This window comes from Puma concolor, chromosome C2 (assembly GCF_028749965.1).
Source record: "Puma concolor isolate L17-30 chromosome C2, mPumCon1.1.hap2, whole genome shotgun sequence".
In the NCBI taxonomy this organism is placed as follows: domain Eukaryota; kingdom Metazoa; phylum Chordata; class Mammalia; order Carnivora; family Felidae; genus Puma; species Puma concolor.
This window is the reverse complement of record NC_141675.1, coordinates 83,333,538-83,351,162: the sequence shown is the minus strand read 5'-3', so window position 1 is coordinate 83,351,162 and position 17,625 is coordinate 83,333,538. Positions and strand designations below refer to the sequence as shown.

Here is a 17,625-nt window from a genome sequence, read left to right as displayed (position 1 = left end):
TTGTTTATACTCGCTTGTAATTCCTTGATTGACTCAAGTTTGTTTTCTTTAAAGAAACAATTCTTTCTTTAAACAGAAATACAGAAATTCAAATATTTATTTGACTAATTGAAGGGGGATTTTCAGCAAACTGAGAAACCCACTATTTACTCTTAATTTTCCAACTAAGATATATGGACTAGTTTTTTTCAAAACCCAGAATTTTATTTTTCCATTTAATGAAAATACTGGAAAGTTAGTGAGTAGGCCTGGAAGAAGAGCAACTTACATGCTCTGCTATGGTACTAATGAGTTTTGTTCTTTTTGAAACACTGAAAATTTTCAGATGCCAATTTTAAAAAACCTCTTTAAGGACTTGATACCAGGATGGCCAGCAGGGTTTAGTTATTGGGAAAGTTGTCTACAGTGGTAACTGTAATGGCAACATTTCACATTGTCATAACTGAAGTATTTTATGTATTAGTGAGAAATAGCAAAAAAAGAAAAGAAAAAGAAAAAAAAGCAAAAGAAAAAGCAAAAGAAAAGATAAAAAGTGAAAACAAATGCCCTGGGAAGAATCTAGAACATAAGAACATAAGCAAACTAAAAACTAAGTAGTAAAATAAGAAACTTAGCTATAAAATTATTTTTAAAAATGTATTCTTTTTTAAATCAGAAGTAACATCCTTCATGTACCTTTAAGTTGGGAGTTTAAGAAATTTGCAGGTCAGAGACGCCTGGGCGGCTCAGTTGGTTAAGCGTCCGACTTGGGCTCAGGTCATGATCTCACAGTTTGTGGGTTTGAGCCCCGTGTCTGGCTGTGCTGACAGCTCAGAGCCTGGAGACTGCTTCAGATTCTGTGTCTCCCTCTTTCTCTACCCCTCCCCCTCTCACACTCTGTCTCTCTCTCTCTCTCTCAAAAATAAAACATTAAAAAAATTTCAAAGAAATAAATAAAAAAGAAATTTGCAGGTCAAAATATATTGATTATGTATATTTTTTAAAAGATAATTTTTGTCATTCTTTGAGACTCTGATTTAGCAGCTTGTAGTCAGTCCTGGGGATGTATTGGTTTTTATAGTTGACTCACTGGCAAAGTAGGAAAAGCTGTGTTTATGGCATCATATGAATAGCTTTCTGATGGAATCACTTCATTACTTCTGAGTTCCCTGTGCACTTACTTCCCTGTGCAAATATCTATATTTGCATATATAAATGTATGCTTTAATTTTGGAGATTTTAACACTTTCTCTGTAACAGAAATATAGGTAAGAGACATTAGACTTGAGGAATTACAAGATTTCAATAGGATCTTCCACATGGATCTTCTGTCTTTTGGAAAAGAAAGTAGAAACTTAAATTGTCTAATGGCATCATCTGAAAATTACAGAATTATTTCTGAATTCATTTACTCTGTGCAACTTTGCTACATAAGCCAGAGGTCTTTTGGGATTTTGGAGAAGCCATTTAGTACAATAATTGAAATACTTTAAAAATCTCATTTAAAATATGTATGTAAAAAATATATATATAGGTAATGATTTGCATGATATATTTAGCAAAAATAGTTTATATATCCCTTTTGTACTACCTGAAGTGAGGTTCAGTTTGCCAAGATCAGCATCATCTGGGAGCTTATTAAAAATGTAGAGGGGCACCTGGGTGGCTCAGTCAGTTAAGCGTCTGACTCTTGGTTACGGCTCGGGTCATATCTCATGGTTCTCTGGTTTGCGCCCTGCATGAGGCTCCATGCTAAAAGCATGGAGCCTGCTTGGGATTCTCTCTCTGCCCCTCCCCTGCTTGTGCTCTCTCTTTCTCTCAAAATAAATTTTAAAACATGTAGAATCTCAAGTCCACAAAAACGTGTATCAAAATCTCCATTTTAACAATATCCTTGAATGTTTCAAAAGCACGTTATTGTTTAAGGAGCTCTACCACTGAGATGTTGCAAAAAAAACCTGTCTCCTCTTCACTGAACTAGTGTAATGAGGCCATTTCTTACGTCTTAACTCTCTTAATCTAGTTTTGAATTTAGAATACCTTTAGCCAAAAAAAAAAAAAAATTATCACTGTGTTCTCTGAAATCTGTTATTCAATATTTTCATGAAGAGATCAGCTCCTTCATTCTCTTAAACATCTTTGGACACTTCCTATATTCCCGACATTTAATCCTCATAAAAATTCAGTTTTTCATTGATGAAAATGTGTCCAAGTTAACAGAGCTGGCAAGTGACTGAGTAGGGACATGGACCCAGGTAGTGTGGCTCCCAAATTGGTGCTCTCTTTTTTTTTTTTTAATTTTATTTAATTTTATTTTTTTAATTTACATCCAAGTTAGTTAGCATATAGTGCAACAATGATTTCAGGGGTAGATTCCTTGATGCCCCTTACCTGTTTAGCCCATCCCCCCTCCCACAACCCCTCCAGTAACCCTTTGTTTGTTCTCCATATTTAAGAGTCTCTTATGTTTCGTCCCCCTCCTTGTTTTTATATTATTTTTGTTTCCCTTTCAAATTTGTGCCCTTAATCACTGCATGACATCCAGTCAGTCATAACCATGCTCAGCTCTCCTGCATCATGGCAAAACCCAAGGGAGGAAGCTATTTGATTGGTAATAATATTCAGATTACCAAAGCATTGCAGCAATGGTTTAATGGATGGAGGGACTTAACTCTTTGTTCCTAAATCAAGGATAAAAATAATTCCCGATATTTGAATGAAATACTTCATGTGCTTGTATATAGTCACATATGTCTATTTCACAACAATATAATGAATGTTTTAATGTATTCCTTATGCTGATAGATCCTATCTTACAAGAATAAGAACTGAATTCTTATGCATTGAAAAAAAAAATATTCTTTTTATGCAATAATCTAGCAACAGCCATGATAATTCACAGATGACTAACCTTTGGAGCCAGACAAAACAATAGATGAGAGAGAAACTGTCTTATGTAGATGTGAACTAAAATTTCACAGTTGCATATTCAAACTTGAAGCAATTGGGAAAATGGCATTGTTGATTTATTTCTCTGCCTTCCCTCCTATTATCACCTCTTATGTAGGGTGCCCTGAAAATTGGTGCAAAATATTTCAATTTGATATAACAATGTCATATTTCTTGTAGTAAGGTAAAGATTAGGAGCATGTATATAAGGATTTTTTTTCCTGTGCAAACTAGATTGCAGACTAAGGACTAAGAAAATATCTATTTCTATCCTTTAAATGTTATGCTCGCAATGTCTCCTCTAACGCTAGATGAAAATCCTGTTATATAGGTTAGCAGACAGGTAAGACTCAAGCCTTATCTGTAAGAGAGCAGAAACCACTCTATGTCCACAGTTCAAGAAGACTTAAAAGGTTATGACCGATAAAACTAGTAGAGGGTCATTTATATCCACTAAATATGTTTTCCAGTTAAAACTAGTTTTTACACAGGAGAGAAGAGCTCGTGGTGAGAGTGAAGAATATTGTGAAATTAAATTTGAGATGTTTATGGAATCCAAATTGATGTCTACTATTGTAATAAGTAATTGATGTAATTTTGCTTTTCAGTGTGTATGTACAGAGAGCCATCGCTACATGAAATTGGAGAAAAACAAGGGCGTTCGAGGAAAAGTTCTGGAACACCAACCATGAATGGAGGCAAAGTCGTGAATCAAGATTCAACATAGCTGAGAACTCTTCCCTTTGTCCCTCTCTCATCTCTTCCCTTTATCCCCTCCCCTTTACCCATTTCCTTCCAATAAATCCACCCAAGGAGAGGAAAATAAAATGGCAACCCAGGACCTAGTGACTAAGATTCTGCACTCAAAATCTTCCTTTGTGTAGGACAAAGAAATTGAACCAAAGCTTGCCTGTTGCAGTTTGGTAGAAAATGCACATGCACAAAATATTAGCACACATAAAATCAAGGGAAAAAATAAATCAAGACGCCACAACATTGTGTTGTTATTAATAAAAGGCCAATTATAATGAAGACATAGCTATAATAAATGTGAAATAAAGTTATTATCTTAAAGACAAGGGTTTTGGAGAATTTAACTTAGAAATCAATGTAATACCCTAAATAACTTAAACTTTGGATAATGCTGTGATGTGTGCTGTGTTTTGAATTTTAATTTTCTTTGGGCATCTGGAATTGACACATAATTACATACTGTTTCCAGGATTTTTTTTTTACCATGATATTGAACATGTACAAATTATAGATTCTTCTAACACCTGTATAGTATAAGCCAGGAATCATTTAAAAGTTTAAAATTTTATTCTTGAAGTTGTTACTTAAGATTGTTTCATGCAAAGGATAGACTTCTGTTGAACTTAATGGTATTAGCTGATATCATTCCTTCATAAAAAAGAATTTCAGATTCACCTAGGAGATTATCATATTTTTATCAAAGGGATTAGTCTAGGATCTCATTTTTTTTTTTTTTTTAGTCATTTAGAAAAATAAAATGTGTTCTAAGGCTGAAATAACTTTTGGGAATTCTGTGTCATTGCCATGCCTGGGCAGTGATGAATAAGTTATATGCTCTTATCATTTGGTCTGATTGTTTACATTGTACACACATTTGAGAGTAGAGGTGCATGTCTAGCTGTATTAGAGAGTTTTGTACCATCTCTTGCAGCAGGAAAGAAAGGGAGTTTTGCATGAGGAAATAAGTTTTAGGAAATTGGTCAAAGCAAATTGTAGTTGCCTTTGAAACTTACTAGAGTTTTATGTATGTAATATTTTCCAAACTTCACCAAGAAATTGGGAGGCATGGCTGTGAAATTCCTAACCTAATATCTTATGAAGCCAGTGGTTTGCTTGTTGCTGTATATCCTTGTTAATGAGTCTAGTTGACAATAAATCTGTCTCCTAGAACACAGAAAGGAACTTGATACACTGAGTTTTCAAGGGGCATAGAGAAACAATATGGAATTAACAGTTATGGTTCCAACACACAGGGTTGTGTGAGCTTAAAGCACTCGAAAAGAAAAAAAAAAGAACTCAGTGTAAGGACTAGGCAATACTAAAGTATTAGAAAAATATTAGGGAAGAAATGAACATTATATGATCGCCTTGGAAAAAAAATAGATCTACATAGTCCTACAAATCAGGATGGTGTAGAGACATCCAAATTCAAACAAAACAGAATGTTAAAAATGTATGCAGAATTATGGATATTACCAATGAGAAGACGTAGCATGTTACTTCTCCTATAGCTCTACTGTCCAGCATGTATTGTTCCAAATATGATTCCCTAAAATATATACACTTTGCAGAAGCTCTAGGCCTTCACTTAAATGACCTTGCCATTGGTTGCTGTATTCTTTCAAAGTCAATGTAGTTCCCCTCACTCTACACAATCATTATTCTTTAATAGTGGTTTGTGTCCTTCACCAAGTACTTAATTTATGTTATCAGGAGGTTAGCAGCAAATGAAATGGAGGAATTTGCCTTATCGGTTGTAAAGAATAAAAGTTATGCATCTAGGCACCTCGGCAAGGATTTTGAACACACCTTTGCAAAAGATATTTGTTTTAACAAAATATTTTGAAAGTAACAAATAAAGACATTTAAATTAAAAAAAAAAAAGAATGTTGCTCTTCTAGGAAAAGAACACACTTGTAAAAAACTTACAAATCTGGTTGTATTTCTCCTTGTCACTCTTGATTCAACTTGCTTTTAAACACACCTGTCACTTCTAGGACCAAACAAACCCCAAGCACAAAGCCTTGTTTTCTTTGAAAAAATTCAAAAAGAGTCTTCTACAAAATGGGTCACAGGCTCATTTAGCATGAAATTACTTGAGCTTTTATGGTGATACACACACACACACACACACCCCACAAACTCATCAGTAACACAATTGACAGTTTCACAAAGTGTTATAAATTACACTGATGATTTCATTACAATATATTTAGTCTGGTTAAATATTAAGAAAAATATGATGGCAATATGAACTGCAACACAGATCCTCCCTCTATTTTCAATGGCTGCCCATGATTTATCATCTAGATTCATATTTGTCTTCTTCCTCGTAGCAGTTAAGAAGCAGGAGTCCAACCACTTGGTTTCTATATTGGTTTTTTTTTCATATCATTTAAGCAAATGTTGACCACAGTAACTGTTCAGAAATTAGCTTTGCCTTATTTACAATTAATTTTGAAGAATTAACTGGAAAGCTCACCTTTATTTTACATATTAACTTGACAAAACCTGTAGTTGAGAGCATAGGGTGAACGTTTGCTTAACTGCTGCTTACGTTTTAGGTACATAAAACCTTTAATAGAAAAAATCAGTATTCACGGTCTTAGTTTTTTTTAATTACCAAATACAAACATATAATTATCCTATTTATTCCAAAAATATGAGCCAGTTTAAATAGTTTGTTTTCCAGGCTTCTTCCAAGTAAAATAATTCTTTGATTTTTATCGTTTCAATTTCTGGGTCTCAATTCATTCATCTCTTAAGTTTCTATAAGTCAAATAAACTCTTTTTTTTTCATCCATTGGGATATTCTCAGGAAAAATATAACTTTCAGTAAAGCTTTGTAATTGACTATGTACATATAAGTTAAGATGTGTTTATTCCAAGAGTCCTCATTGTAACATGCTTCAAAATCAATGGGCTTAAGAATGAAAACAATACTTTTGAGAATCTCAAAACAGTTCTTTGGTCAATATACTTTACTTGATTTTTAAGCTAGAAGTTTGAGGTATGGAAACAAAATGGTGCTGACGTTCCATTTGCTAATTCAGAGACTTGTGCTTCAGGAAACTGGAGGACAGCAAGCCATCCTGTACTTGATCACACTAATAGTTTGGGTTTTGAATTTTACATATGAATTTCATAGCACATTTTTAGCCACTATGGATTGGCACAATAAAGAAACATCAATTTGATGTAAATTGTGATGCTTTATGGGCCTCATTTTAATCCAGGTAGCTTTTTAGAAGGATTCTTCAATTTAAGAAATGACACTGCTGTAGATAGGCATTATATGTATGGATGATTGTCCTGTGGTGCCACTAGCAAGAGATGAGAATATTAAGACAGAAGTAAAGAATGAAGAATGACTTATTACGTATTGGAAATTTGAAGGTCCTAATTTGGGACCACTGATTTCTTGACAAAGAAACATAGCTACATCAACAGTAATTTTTTTAAACATGGACCCAGAAATAGCAAATCTACTATTCTACTTTCATGGTTTAGTCTACAAGGCCTTGCTCTGAGAAGGTTTCCCATGATGTTACTTAATTTCGTCTGCACAAGGTGAAACACACTCAAACATAAAAATCCCCTGCTCATTTTAATATCATAAAAGGCTGAGATTATTTCTCTGTCATAAAATTGTAAATAGCATTTTTTAACTCAGAGTCACATTTAAAACAGTGGATTGTTCTACAAATATATATGTGTATATATACATATGCTTCTGAAATAAGGATATATAGAGTTTTTATTTGACTTGTGTTCTTTAGTCATAGCTAATCAAAAAATAAAGAGGTTTGAATGCAAAACTTTATATACAAATGTATATTTCTAATGGTAATATAAATTGCCACTTTATAATAAAAAAAGGAACAGATGGAAATAATTATCAAAGCACATGCTCCTTCAGACTTAAGTGATTCTGAATTCTTCTTTGATGTAGAAGTATTTTTTTTTTTAAAGTTATCTTAAAAAGCTATACTTCCTGATCCAGATTCCATGATAAGTCATATCAGATTGAAAAGTTATGTTTGAGGGCAGGAAAAAGATGCTAAATGCAAATCTTTATTTTTCAGGATTTTTCCTTGCAGCCCAAGTTAAAAATTCAATATTTAAAATCTAAATTAAGTGAAAATTATTAATATTCAGAGATGATATATTAAGCTTCAGTAACAGAAGCAAAATGTATTTAACATACAATAGCTTTAAAATAATTTCATAATAAAAATTACATCACTAGATGTTTTATTAGTTGGAAAGAATTAATGTTTCTTTGTCTTTGCTCCAAGCACAACTTAAAGACAGTGGCATTCATTTTACTTAAAGTTGTTTAAAAGTCCAAAATACACTCCTATGAATAGAATTGGTATTAGCTCCATTATAGGATTAAATGTTACAATTTTAAGAAATTATTGACACTGAAATGTTTAATAAACATGTTGTATGAGAAAATTGAACAAATTAATGTTTCATTTTTGCATTAAAGCACAGATTATTCAAATCATTGTTTTTTGAGATCAGATTTGTAAAGTGTTTATATATCACAACCTTCCTGAAGTAAAAAGCAATTAAAATCTTGAGATGCTCATGCATGTAGACAAAATACTTGCACTTTTTTTTAAATATTAAACTTCTTTGGGAAGTCAATGTGTTTATCTTATAATCTGTCACTGAAAAGGTGCTATGCCTTATTTTAAAAAAAAAACATCAAAATTAGAATCATAATAAATCAGCTTTTTTATTGAACATCATAGCCAAAGCAAAAATTACTTGCTCAATATGAAGTTACTGGTGGTAAACTTAATGTTTTACTTTTTCAGGGTTAAGAACTATAGCACATTCATTTATTCATTGATTCATAATTTACTAGCTAGAGATTTGGTTGAGTTTAAGGATTATAGCCTAAATTTTTGTCTCAAAAAAATCCAAGAAAGGCAGACACATAAATAAATAATGTAAATACCTGAAAGTAAGTGTTACAATAGGTATGTGACTAAACTTTTATATACAACTGATAATGCAACAGTGAGGCCTGCAGGGAAGACAGGGATTGAAAAGAAAAAAGGTATCTACTGAGTAATAAAAGAGAGATGACAAGGGGCCCCTCAAGTAGAGGAAATAATTTGAAGAAAAGTTGTGGAGACATGAAAATCACGACTTATTGGGAAATACAAATGAAACAATGAAGGAGGGTTCAAATGAGGAGGTGGGGGGAAACTGAGTTAATACCAATAAAAATGAAAAGTTATTCAAAGTTTTGTCAAGGCGCTCTTTGGATTTGTTTTAGCCTCCGTATCTGTTAGGATGCTTGTGGTTGCTTGTAACAGAATCCCCAAACCAAAATGGCAATTCTCCAGGTTCACAGCATCACTGCCTGAGGCTAAATTTGTCTGCAGCTTTCAGCTCCACCCACCTCCACCTGTGATAATGTCCCTCTTCAAGTAAGGTATTCTTTCACAAGTTGCAGATGCCACATATTTATATCAAGTGCTGTCTCTTACAGTCTACCTCCCTCCCCACCAAAAAAACAAAAATATTTTCTAAAATCTCATTGGCCCAAATTGGGTAATGTATCCATACTTGGATGAACCACTGAAGCCAGAAATTTGATATGAATTGACTAGTTTAAGTCAACCTGACCCTTTTCTTGGATGTATCTGTTGGATGTATTTTCCCCAAGAAGATACAGGTCTGCATAGATGAGGGATGAATATTTGAGTGGAATTCAGGGTCCATTTATCAAGAAGAAATGGAAATGAATACGGAGTAGCAAATAACAACAAATTTCCATTACTTGTTAATGACTGTATATCCTCCCACATCTCATTGGATTTTCTAAAACCTGGTTTAGAAAAATTTTGCAAATATTAGTGGATTAAAGTTACTGCCATAAACCACGGTGTGTGTGTGTGTGGGGGGGAGGAAATAAAGGCATTATAGATTCAATACCCTAAACATGATTAAATGCCCGCTATGCAAAGGCACCGTGAGGGTCACTTAAGAAGATACAAACCACTGTGGTACATTTGACAACAACGTAGTATATATCTGTCAGTGCTTTTAAATGAGCATTACAAAGAGGACTAGAAAATGCATCTTGGCTACTTTAAATCAAAGGTATATATCGTATCTACTTTTTCATAACCATAAAAAAAGAAGAAAAAACCTGTAACGATTAGACCATTACAAAATATCACCCAACAGTTATTTTAAGTCTTCAACTCAGGGCTACTTGGGATTTCAAAGTCATCTGGGATGGACATACATACCATTCTTGAGTCTTTTCTCTAGATTATAGCATATATTTGAACAACGAATGACGATAAATGTATTAATCTCCCAAAGCAGCCTATTATACATGGCAGCAGTACTGGTTTTATAAATTTCTACTTTATATGAAGTAACTTGTTCTTCTGTAGCTCCTACCCATTGTTTCATATTTCACTCCCTAGGACTAGTCAATGTCAATTTAATCCTTCACCTATAGAAAAGTCATACAGATATTTCAAGATCATTGTCATTTCTTTCCCAATCTTCAAGGGTCTCTACTCATGTGAAATATCTTCAGGTATTTTAAATGTTTTATTTGCCATTCTGTTTACTTCACTCAGAGCAAATTCTACTAACTTGGAGTGCATAACTGAACATGATATTCTCGATGTAACTGGTCCAGAGATGCTCCCTCATTCTCATCATGGTAACAGTATTAAATTAAGATTGCATTCGCTTTAAAAAAATGTTTATTTATTTTGAGAGAGAGAGATAGAAAGAGGGAAAGCTCAAGTCGGGGAGATGCAGAGAGAAGGAGAGAGAGAATCCCAAGCAAGCTCCACATTGTTAGTACAGAGCTCTATGCAAGGCTCAAACTCACTAACCATGAGATCATGACCTGAGCTGAAATCAAGAGTCAGACAGACCCTTAACCAACTGAGCCACCCATGTGCTCCTCTGCATTAGCTTTTTTAACAATCTCATAAATTTTTTTTTTAATTCAAGTTTATTTTTATCAGAACACCTAGGCATTTTCATCTCTATGATTCAAATTAAGATGGAAGTTTGCTGATAGACTCATAAAAATAATTCTAATCTGATTAAGTCTTTGAGAAACATAACATACTCAGAATTTTCCAGATGTACGACAAAACTCCCATTCAGTGATTAATCACAAATCATCTACTTTGTGTGATTATCTTGTGTGATCAGATCAATCTGTTTTGGGGAATTAACCACAATGCCCTTCATCTTCTCATCTCACTTAAACTGGGGTGAGGTTTCAGAAATGATCATTCTGCTGGCAGTTCTTTGTCTTAAGGAGTAGGTGCCCTTATAGAAGACACACGGTTTTGCTCCATTTTAAACTTTCTCTCTTCTCTTTAGTCTCCATTAATTTAATTATCAATACCCCGAATAATTACATTAATTAGACTTTAAGAATCATTACTTAGCTTCTCACTGATTTCATTTTTTTTCATTCTGTAATTTTAAATTTTGGCCTACTTATTTCAATAATCAATTACGCATCTCTTCAAATTTCTATTCAAACTTTTCTTCTCTGAGTCAGCTTGCAACATTCTTGTGCACACTCTCAAAAGCTCTTAAGCTGGTAACAATTCTGAGGCTTTGAGGACCTGAGAATGCCTTTTTGCTTACTTTGGCCTGTGAATGACACCTGGGTGGGTATCAAGTCCTTGAGTTACCTTCTTCTGTAAAATTCTCTTAATGTGTCATTGACCTGTAGGCTTTTTTAGGGACATACTATACTTTAATTGAAATTAATATGCATTCTCTGGAAATGAGCTTTCATAATTATTTCTTAAGAATTTAAAATGCTATTGATATTGTCATGTTATCTTTCTAACTCATTTGACAAGCTTATCTAGAAAATAATATATTATCTAGAAAATAATATTTTAATTTATGTGCTGTGTCTCTTATATATTCATGCATTAGCCCTACCATTCCATTGCAAGCTGTCATCTTCAAAAATATGTTCCTGACCCAGAGAAACACACAGACACATACACAAGGAAAACACTGAAAGAAGAGGTCTTTAATATGCAAACTACATGTCAGCCTATCTACGCTTTGGTTTGTCTTTGTCAACCCCATTTTCATCCTTGGCTTCATTTTTTTTTTTTTTTTTATGCATCTATGCATTTTCAGATTGTCATACTACTTGCTTGACTAACTTAGCTCTGAATTAGTTAACATTTTTTTACCCTAATTTTTTGAGTGGTAGTTCTTTTCCTTGGCCAGATAACTCTGGAATAATAACACAGATTTTATCGGCTCAGCACATCTGGTTAAATAGGAGAACATCCATTACAATACCCTTATGTAATGGTTTCACCGAGGTATAACCCCACCCACACTATACCAGATAGCCTGTGTTGGCACATCTCAACACACATACAAACTAAGCATGGAATTATGGGCAAGGGAGACATTGACCCACTTGACTAACCCACTCTCCATCTTAAATGCTAGAGTTATTTCTGGCCTGCCTCAAAACAAATGACTATGGTTTGTTGAATATAGCCAACATAATTGCGGACTTTCAGAGGGCTATCCACTTCTCTGACAGAGGATACATAGTTATCCGGAACTTAGTCCTAAAAGCAAAAATTGAAGGGGTTAGCTCTCCCTTCTTACTTCCTCCATCCATTGCCTCTACAACTAGACCCAGGTCTGGTCAAATGTATGTATCTGTCTTCCACGTGATTAAATCATCAATCAAAATGATTTAGTTTTTAGGCCTTTTCCATTTATTTAAGGAAACAAAATGATCTGCGCACTTCCTATTATTGGACCTATTCAGTGGTTCTTATCCTGATAGCATATCAGAACTATGTAGGCTCAAGCTGCAAGCCTAGAAAGAGGATTAAATTGGTTTAGAATGAAGACAGATGATTCCATTCTGTAGGAGTTGAGAATCACCCTACTAAATAACCTCCTAAAAAAGGCATAACCCGTATTTATTAAGTGCCCATTTAAGACTGGATGAATCTGGATTTCTAGACACCTTGTAAGTAGTAAATATCCATGAGAGTTATGAGCAGAAGACTCCCTTCCTGATAAAGCTTAGATAGTTTGAATAGCAGGTGGTGGTAGATGCCACGCCACTTCCATGTCCCTGCCATTTTCTGGCATCTTGACTAATCTCCTAGAGAAGGTGTAGTGGTATATTCAGAGATTTGAAGTTAGCCTCATAGTAAATTCATCTATATATTTGCAATTGATTCAAGGACAATTTTGTCTGTCTGAGCTCAGAGAGATATTTATCTAAACAGCCGCATCAAATGGGTACTTACATTTCTGCATAAGATATTTGGATCTGGATTATGTCAATAAGCGTGGCTGCTGTCTTGAGATAGTAGCTCCCAAAGTCATCAGGGCATCTATGAATTATCTGGACCTTTACAGAAAACTGGCTTTATTTCTCCTCTCTCCTTTCATGGCTCACAATGCCGTTTTGTTTAGGGTGAACATGCTAAGACATGCTTCTCTGTTACTTGGAAAGAAGTTCACTTTCTCCTGACCGTGTAGTTTTAGCTATGATATTTCTCTTAGCATCGTAATCTGTTTTATTGTCTTGGATTAGACCATCAATTCCTGGGACAGAAATTTTCCACACTTTGACTCAGAGCATACTGTCCTCTGCAAACAAAATTGTCACTCCTAATATTTTCTTTTCTGCCCAGCACTATCCCCTAGAAACCAAATAAAAGGCAACATACGACTCTTCCTCTGTTACATGCACACTGACTAACCCTGTCACAAACAAGAAAAGAGTACTCTGTGTGTGTTCCAGAAGGGTAAGCAATTCAGTGGTATTTTTTTCTGTACTTTACCATTTCAGCCCATCTACTCTGTATTTCTCCAGTCCTGTCCTTATCTTTGCCATCAGAAACACAGCCTGTCAAAGTTCTAAGTCCCTTTGACTTGCCCTGATGATGAGAAAGGAAGAGTTAGAAATTTACTTCAGGTTGTCTTGAGTTGCAGTGCTTAGAATCTACTAAATACAAAGAGAGTGCAACAAAAGAACACACGTGGAAACTAGCTCAGGTTCTCTGTCTCTGTCAGAATGGCAGCCAATTATCAGGAAAAGCCTGGGGAAACTTGGTCCTCTATTTTCCAACAGAAGGAGGCTGGAAATTGGGTCAGACCTACTATATTACTATCGGGCTTGATGCCATTTCTTCCATCTTTGACTCTCTCCTTATATGGCTATTGTTTTTTGTTTTTTGTTTTTCCAATGGAGCTCCTAGTAACACATTCCCTTGGCAGAGGCTTATGACTCCCATACAGTGAACAGTCCTGACAGGATGCAGCCTCGTTACCCTTATTTTGTCATAACATCATCATCGTATCTCAGCAATACCATAGAGGACTGAAACAGAGTATTTGGTATAGTAGTAAGCGACGATACTTATGACATAAGAAAAACTCTCATCTAAATCTAGTCAGTGTAGGATCTTGAGCAAGTTAATTTCTCTGTAAATCTCATTTTCCTCACTGTGAAATGGGGGTAGTTTGTAAAGTAGGGATTAATTTGATTGTCTAATTTTTCTTATCCACCTTGAAAATCTTTATCTCTTAATAGTTATGTTTTGTCCATTTGCATTTAATGTAATTATTGATATGTTTGGATTTTATTTGCTTTTTTATATTTGCTTTCTGTTTGTTCTTTCTGTTAACCTTCTGTTTTCCATTTCTTTGTTTCTCCTTTCCTGACTTCTTTTGGATTATTTGGTGCTTTCTCTAGGGATTACAATAAGCATGTTTAATTTTTACTATTTATTTAGAATTGATATATTACCACTTTGGATGAAATGTAAAAACCTTACCTCCATATAGGTTCCTTTGGCCCCTCCTCTTATATTATGATTATCTACATACCTTGAAATCCCTATCAGACAAACTTAAAGTTTGCGCTTTTAACCTGCACATACTTTAAACAGCTTAAGAACAGAATAATCAATTATATTTACCTCGATGTTTGGCATTTTTTTTTGTTCTTAGTTCCTAATGTTTGCTTTTCATAGTATTTCCTTTCGGTCTAAAAATTTTTCTTCAGTAATTTCTTAGAGCAGGTCTGCTGGCAATGAGTTCCCTTAGTTTTCCTTTATCTTAAAGTGTTTTTATTTCATCTCTATTCCTGAAGCATATGTTCACTGGATAGAGAATTCTGGGTTGAGAGCTCTTTTCTTTCAGCACTTTAAAACCATGGTGCCACTTCTCTCTTGCTTCCATGCTTGTTCTCCTCTTGGTAATGTGTCATTTTTCTCTGGGCACTTTCAGGACTTTTTTCTTTCCCTTTAACTTTTAGCAGTTTGATTTGATATGTCTGGATGTGAATTTGTTTGTGTATATTCTGTTTGGCATTCACTGAGCTTCTGGAATCCACGGTCTAGTTCTTTTGCCAAATTTGGGACACTTTGAGACATTATTGCTTTAAATATTTTTCCTGCACTGCCTTTTTCCTCTTCTTTTGAGATGCCAATCACATGAATGCTAGATTTTTGTTGTTCTTGTTGTTGTTGTTGTCATTTACCCACAGATGTCTAAAGCTCTTTTCATTTTTTCAATTTTTTTCCTCAGTATTGTTCATCTTGAATAGTTTTTATTGATTTATCTTCAAGTTCACTGATTCTTTCCTCTGTCACCTCTATTCTGCTATTGAGTTGGTCAAGGGAGGTTTTTGATTTTAATATTGGTTATTGTGTGTATAGATCTACAATTCATATTTGGTTCTTCTTTATATCTTTATATACTCATTCTATGTTTCCTTTGGTTTTAAGAGTCAGATAATTCTAATATCTTTTTAATTTCACCATTCACGTCTGTTGATTGCATGTTCCCATGAAAGTTGAGAATTTCATGCTAACTCACATGTCAAGTAATTTTTTAATTGTATCTTGGACATTTTGAATATTATATTATAAGGTTGTGAATCTTCTTTAAATCCTTGGACAGTGTTGACATTTTTGTTTTTATAGTCAGTACCTGGTTAGGTTAAGTCTTTAAGTTCCAACTAGCCTCCTGTGTCTGTGGTTCCAATGCCAGTACACTTTTCAAAGCATTCTCATTGTTATTTAGATCTGTCTGGTGTATATGCCACCTAGTGGCCAGATTTAGACATGGGCAGTGGTATATCTAATCAGTTCTCAAAGTCTTTTTATGCTAAATAATATCAACTCCACAAGTGTACAGCTTGGAAAAGAGTCCAAGGTTTACAAACAATTATTTGGGGTTGATCTCCTTAGTTTTTTCCTGTCCATGACCTTCTCATAATTTCTGGTTCCTGGGGGCTCCTCTATTTTATCTTTCAGCTAGAAAACTAGAACTTTAGTTATCCTGCTCTCCAGTGCACTTCTGAAGTGTGCCCACATCATGAGCCAAACAATGGAAGGACAAATAAGACAGAAAGCAATGATGGTTGGCCCCACCTTCTTGGAATTACATCTCAACTGAAGGTAGAGGAAGGTTCTTCTGCTCAGAGTTTTGGCTACTGTGGGTTCTTATTATGCCACAGGATTACTTAGGGGCTAGGCCAAGAAAAAAGGGAGAGAATACAACAGATTTTCACATTGTATCTGAGTAGTACGATTTCCCTTTCTGCAACTTGAACCAGTTTTAAAGGGCTTCTCCCAAGCTCTCTCTGTCTACTAGAGTGCAGTGTTGGCTGGGAGATGTTGGGGAAAAAAAAATAATAAAGTCATCATCAATTCATCAGTAATTGAATTCCAGACCTCTTCCCCAATTTGCTTACTACTTTACAGAGTCCTCAAAGAGCTGCTCTGTGTATTCTGTCTAGATTTTATTCAGTGCAAAACACAGAATGACTGGTACTAACTCCATCTCACCCAGGCTGGACTCCTAATGTTCTTTAAAACTCGAAAAATTTCATGATGTTTATTTATATTTTAATTATCTTATTTAAAAGTCAGTTTACTGAATGTGCCTTCCCCATTCACTCCCCTTAAAGGCCAGGTACCAAGCAAAAATATAAAAACCAGGAAAATGGAAATCATATATTAAATATTCCAATACTCTACCAATCCTGTATGATCTGAAGAAAAGTGAAGTGTCCCATCTAAGCTATCTGCCACCTGAATATTAAATGTGATATTATATTACTTTCAAAGTATGTATTTTGAAATAATATTTTAAATAGTAAGAGATGCAAATAACTAAAATCAGCTAATTTCTGTTTAGTCTGATTCAGATTTAGAAATTTGAGGTGGGGAATGGCTCTTAATTGGACACTTTTAAAGATTGTTATAGGATCATCCTACAAGCCATAGTTACAGTTTAGTGCTTCAAAAGAAATATAAAAGCCGGCCACCTGTAAAACTGTATAGAGTCATAGAGTCAAAACACCTGACCTCTTTTTCCCCAGAAAAATCTGTATCATGGCTTAAGTGGGGCACCAAGGAGCAAGTCTGCAGCAACTGCCATCATGGTGCATTTCTTCTGCAAATCAATTACACTCCATATACATAATCATGTCAGAGCCTGACTAGGAAAGTGCAAAATCTTTTCACAGAAGACTCAAAAAGATTGGAAAAAAATCACTTCTTTGATACCCACATAATAATTATGAAATATAAAATGCCAGTAGAAACACATATGCACTGTATCATTCTTGACAGGTCGTTGGAATAAAATATTAATGTATTTAAATTAAGGGTCAATTCTCATATTTGGCTCATGTGAGACAGTTTTTTAAAAGTAGCTAAAGGTTTTCAGTAGTCATCTGATTTTTAAGAAAAAATAAAAACAGTATGATTAAATAATATGCTTCTCAGGCAAAATCATGTTAGATTTGCATTTTAGATGTAATTCAATTCTTCAACTTTTTACACTATTTTATTTCTTTGTGCACCAATCTCTTCTATTGGACTTCAGCTAGGTTGACACAAAAGAGCATTT

General features: G+C 34.4%; 1 protein-coding gene across 4 annotated transcripts in view; it reads left to right on the top strand.

Moving 5' to 3' along the window:
• The window catches only part of FGF12 (fibroblast growth factor 12), a 564,772-nt gene extending 557,888 nt beyond the window's left edge, over positions 1 to 6,884 (top strand). For all 4 annotated transcript variants that reach the window (XM_086675007.1, XM_086675006.1, XM_086675008.1 and 1 more), the window contains one exon: positions 3,537 to 6,884. In XM_086675007.1, the coding sequence (XP_086531133.1) occupies positions 3,537 to 3,655 (119 nt within the window). In that variant the 3' untranslated portion in view covers positions 3,656 to 6,884. The remainder of the gene's footprint in view (positions 1 to 3,536) is intronic.
• The last annotated feature ends 10,741 nt before the right edge of the window (positions 6,885 to 17,625 follow it).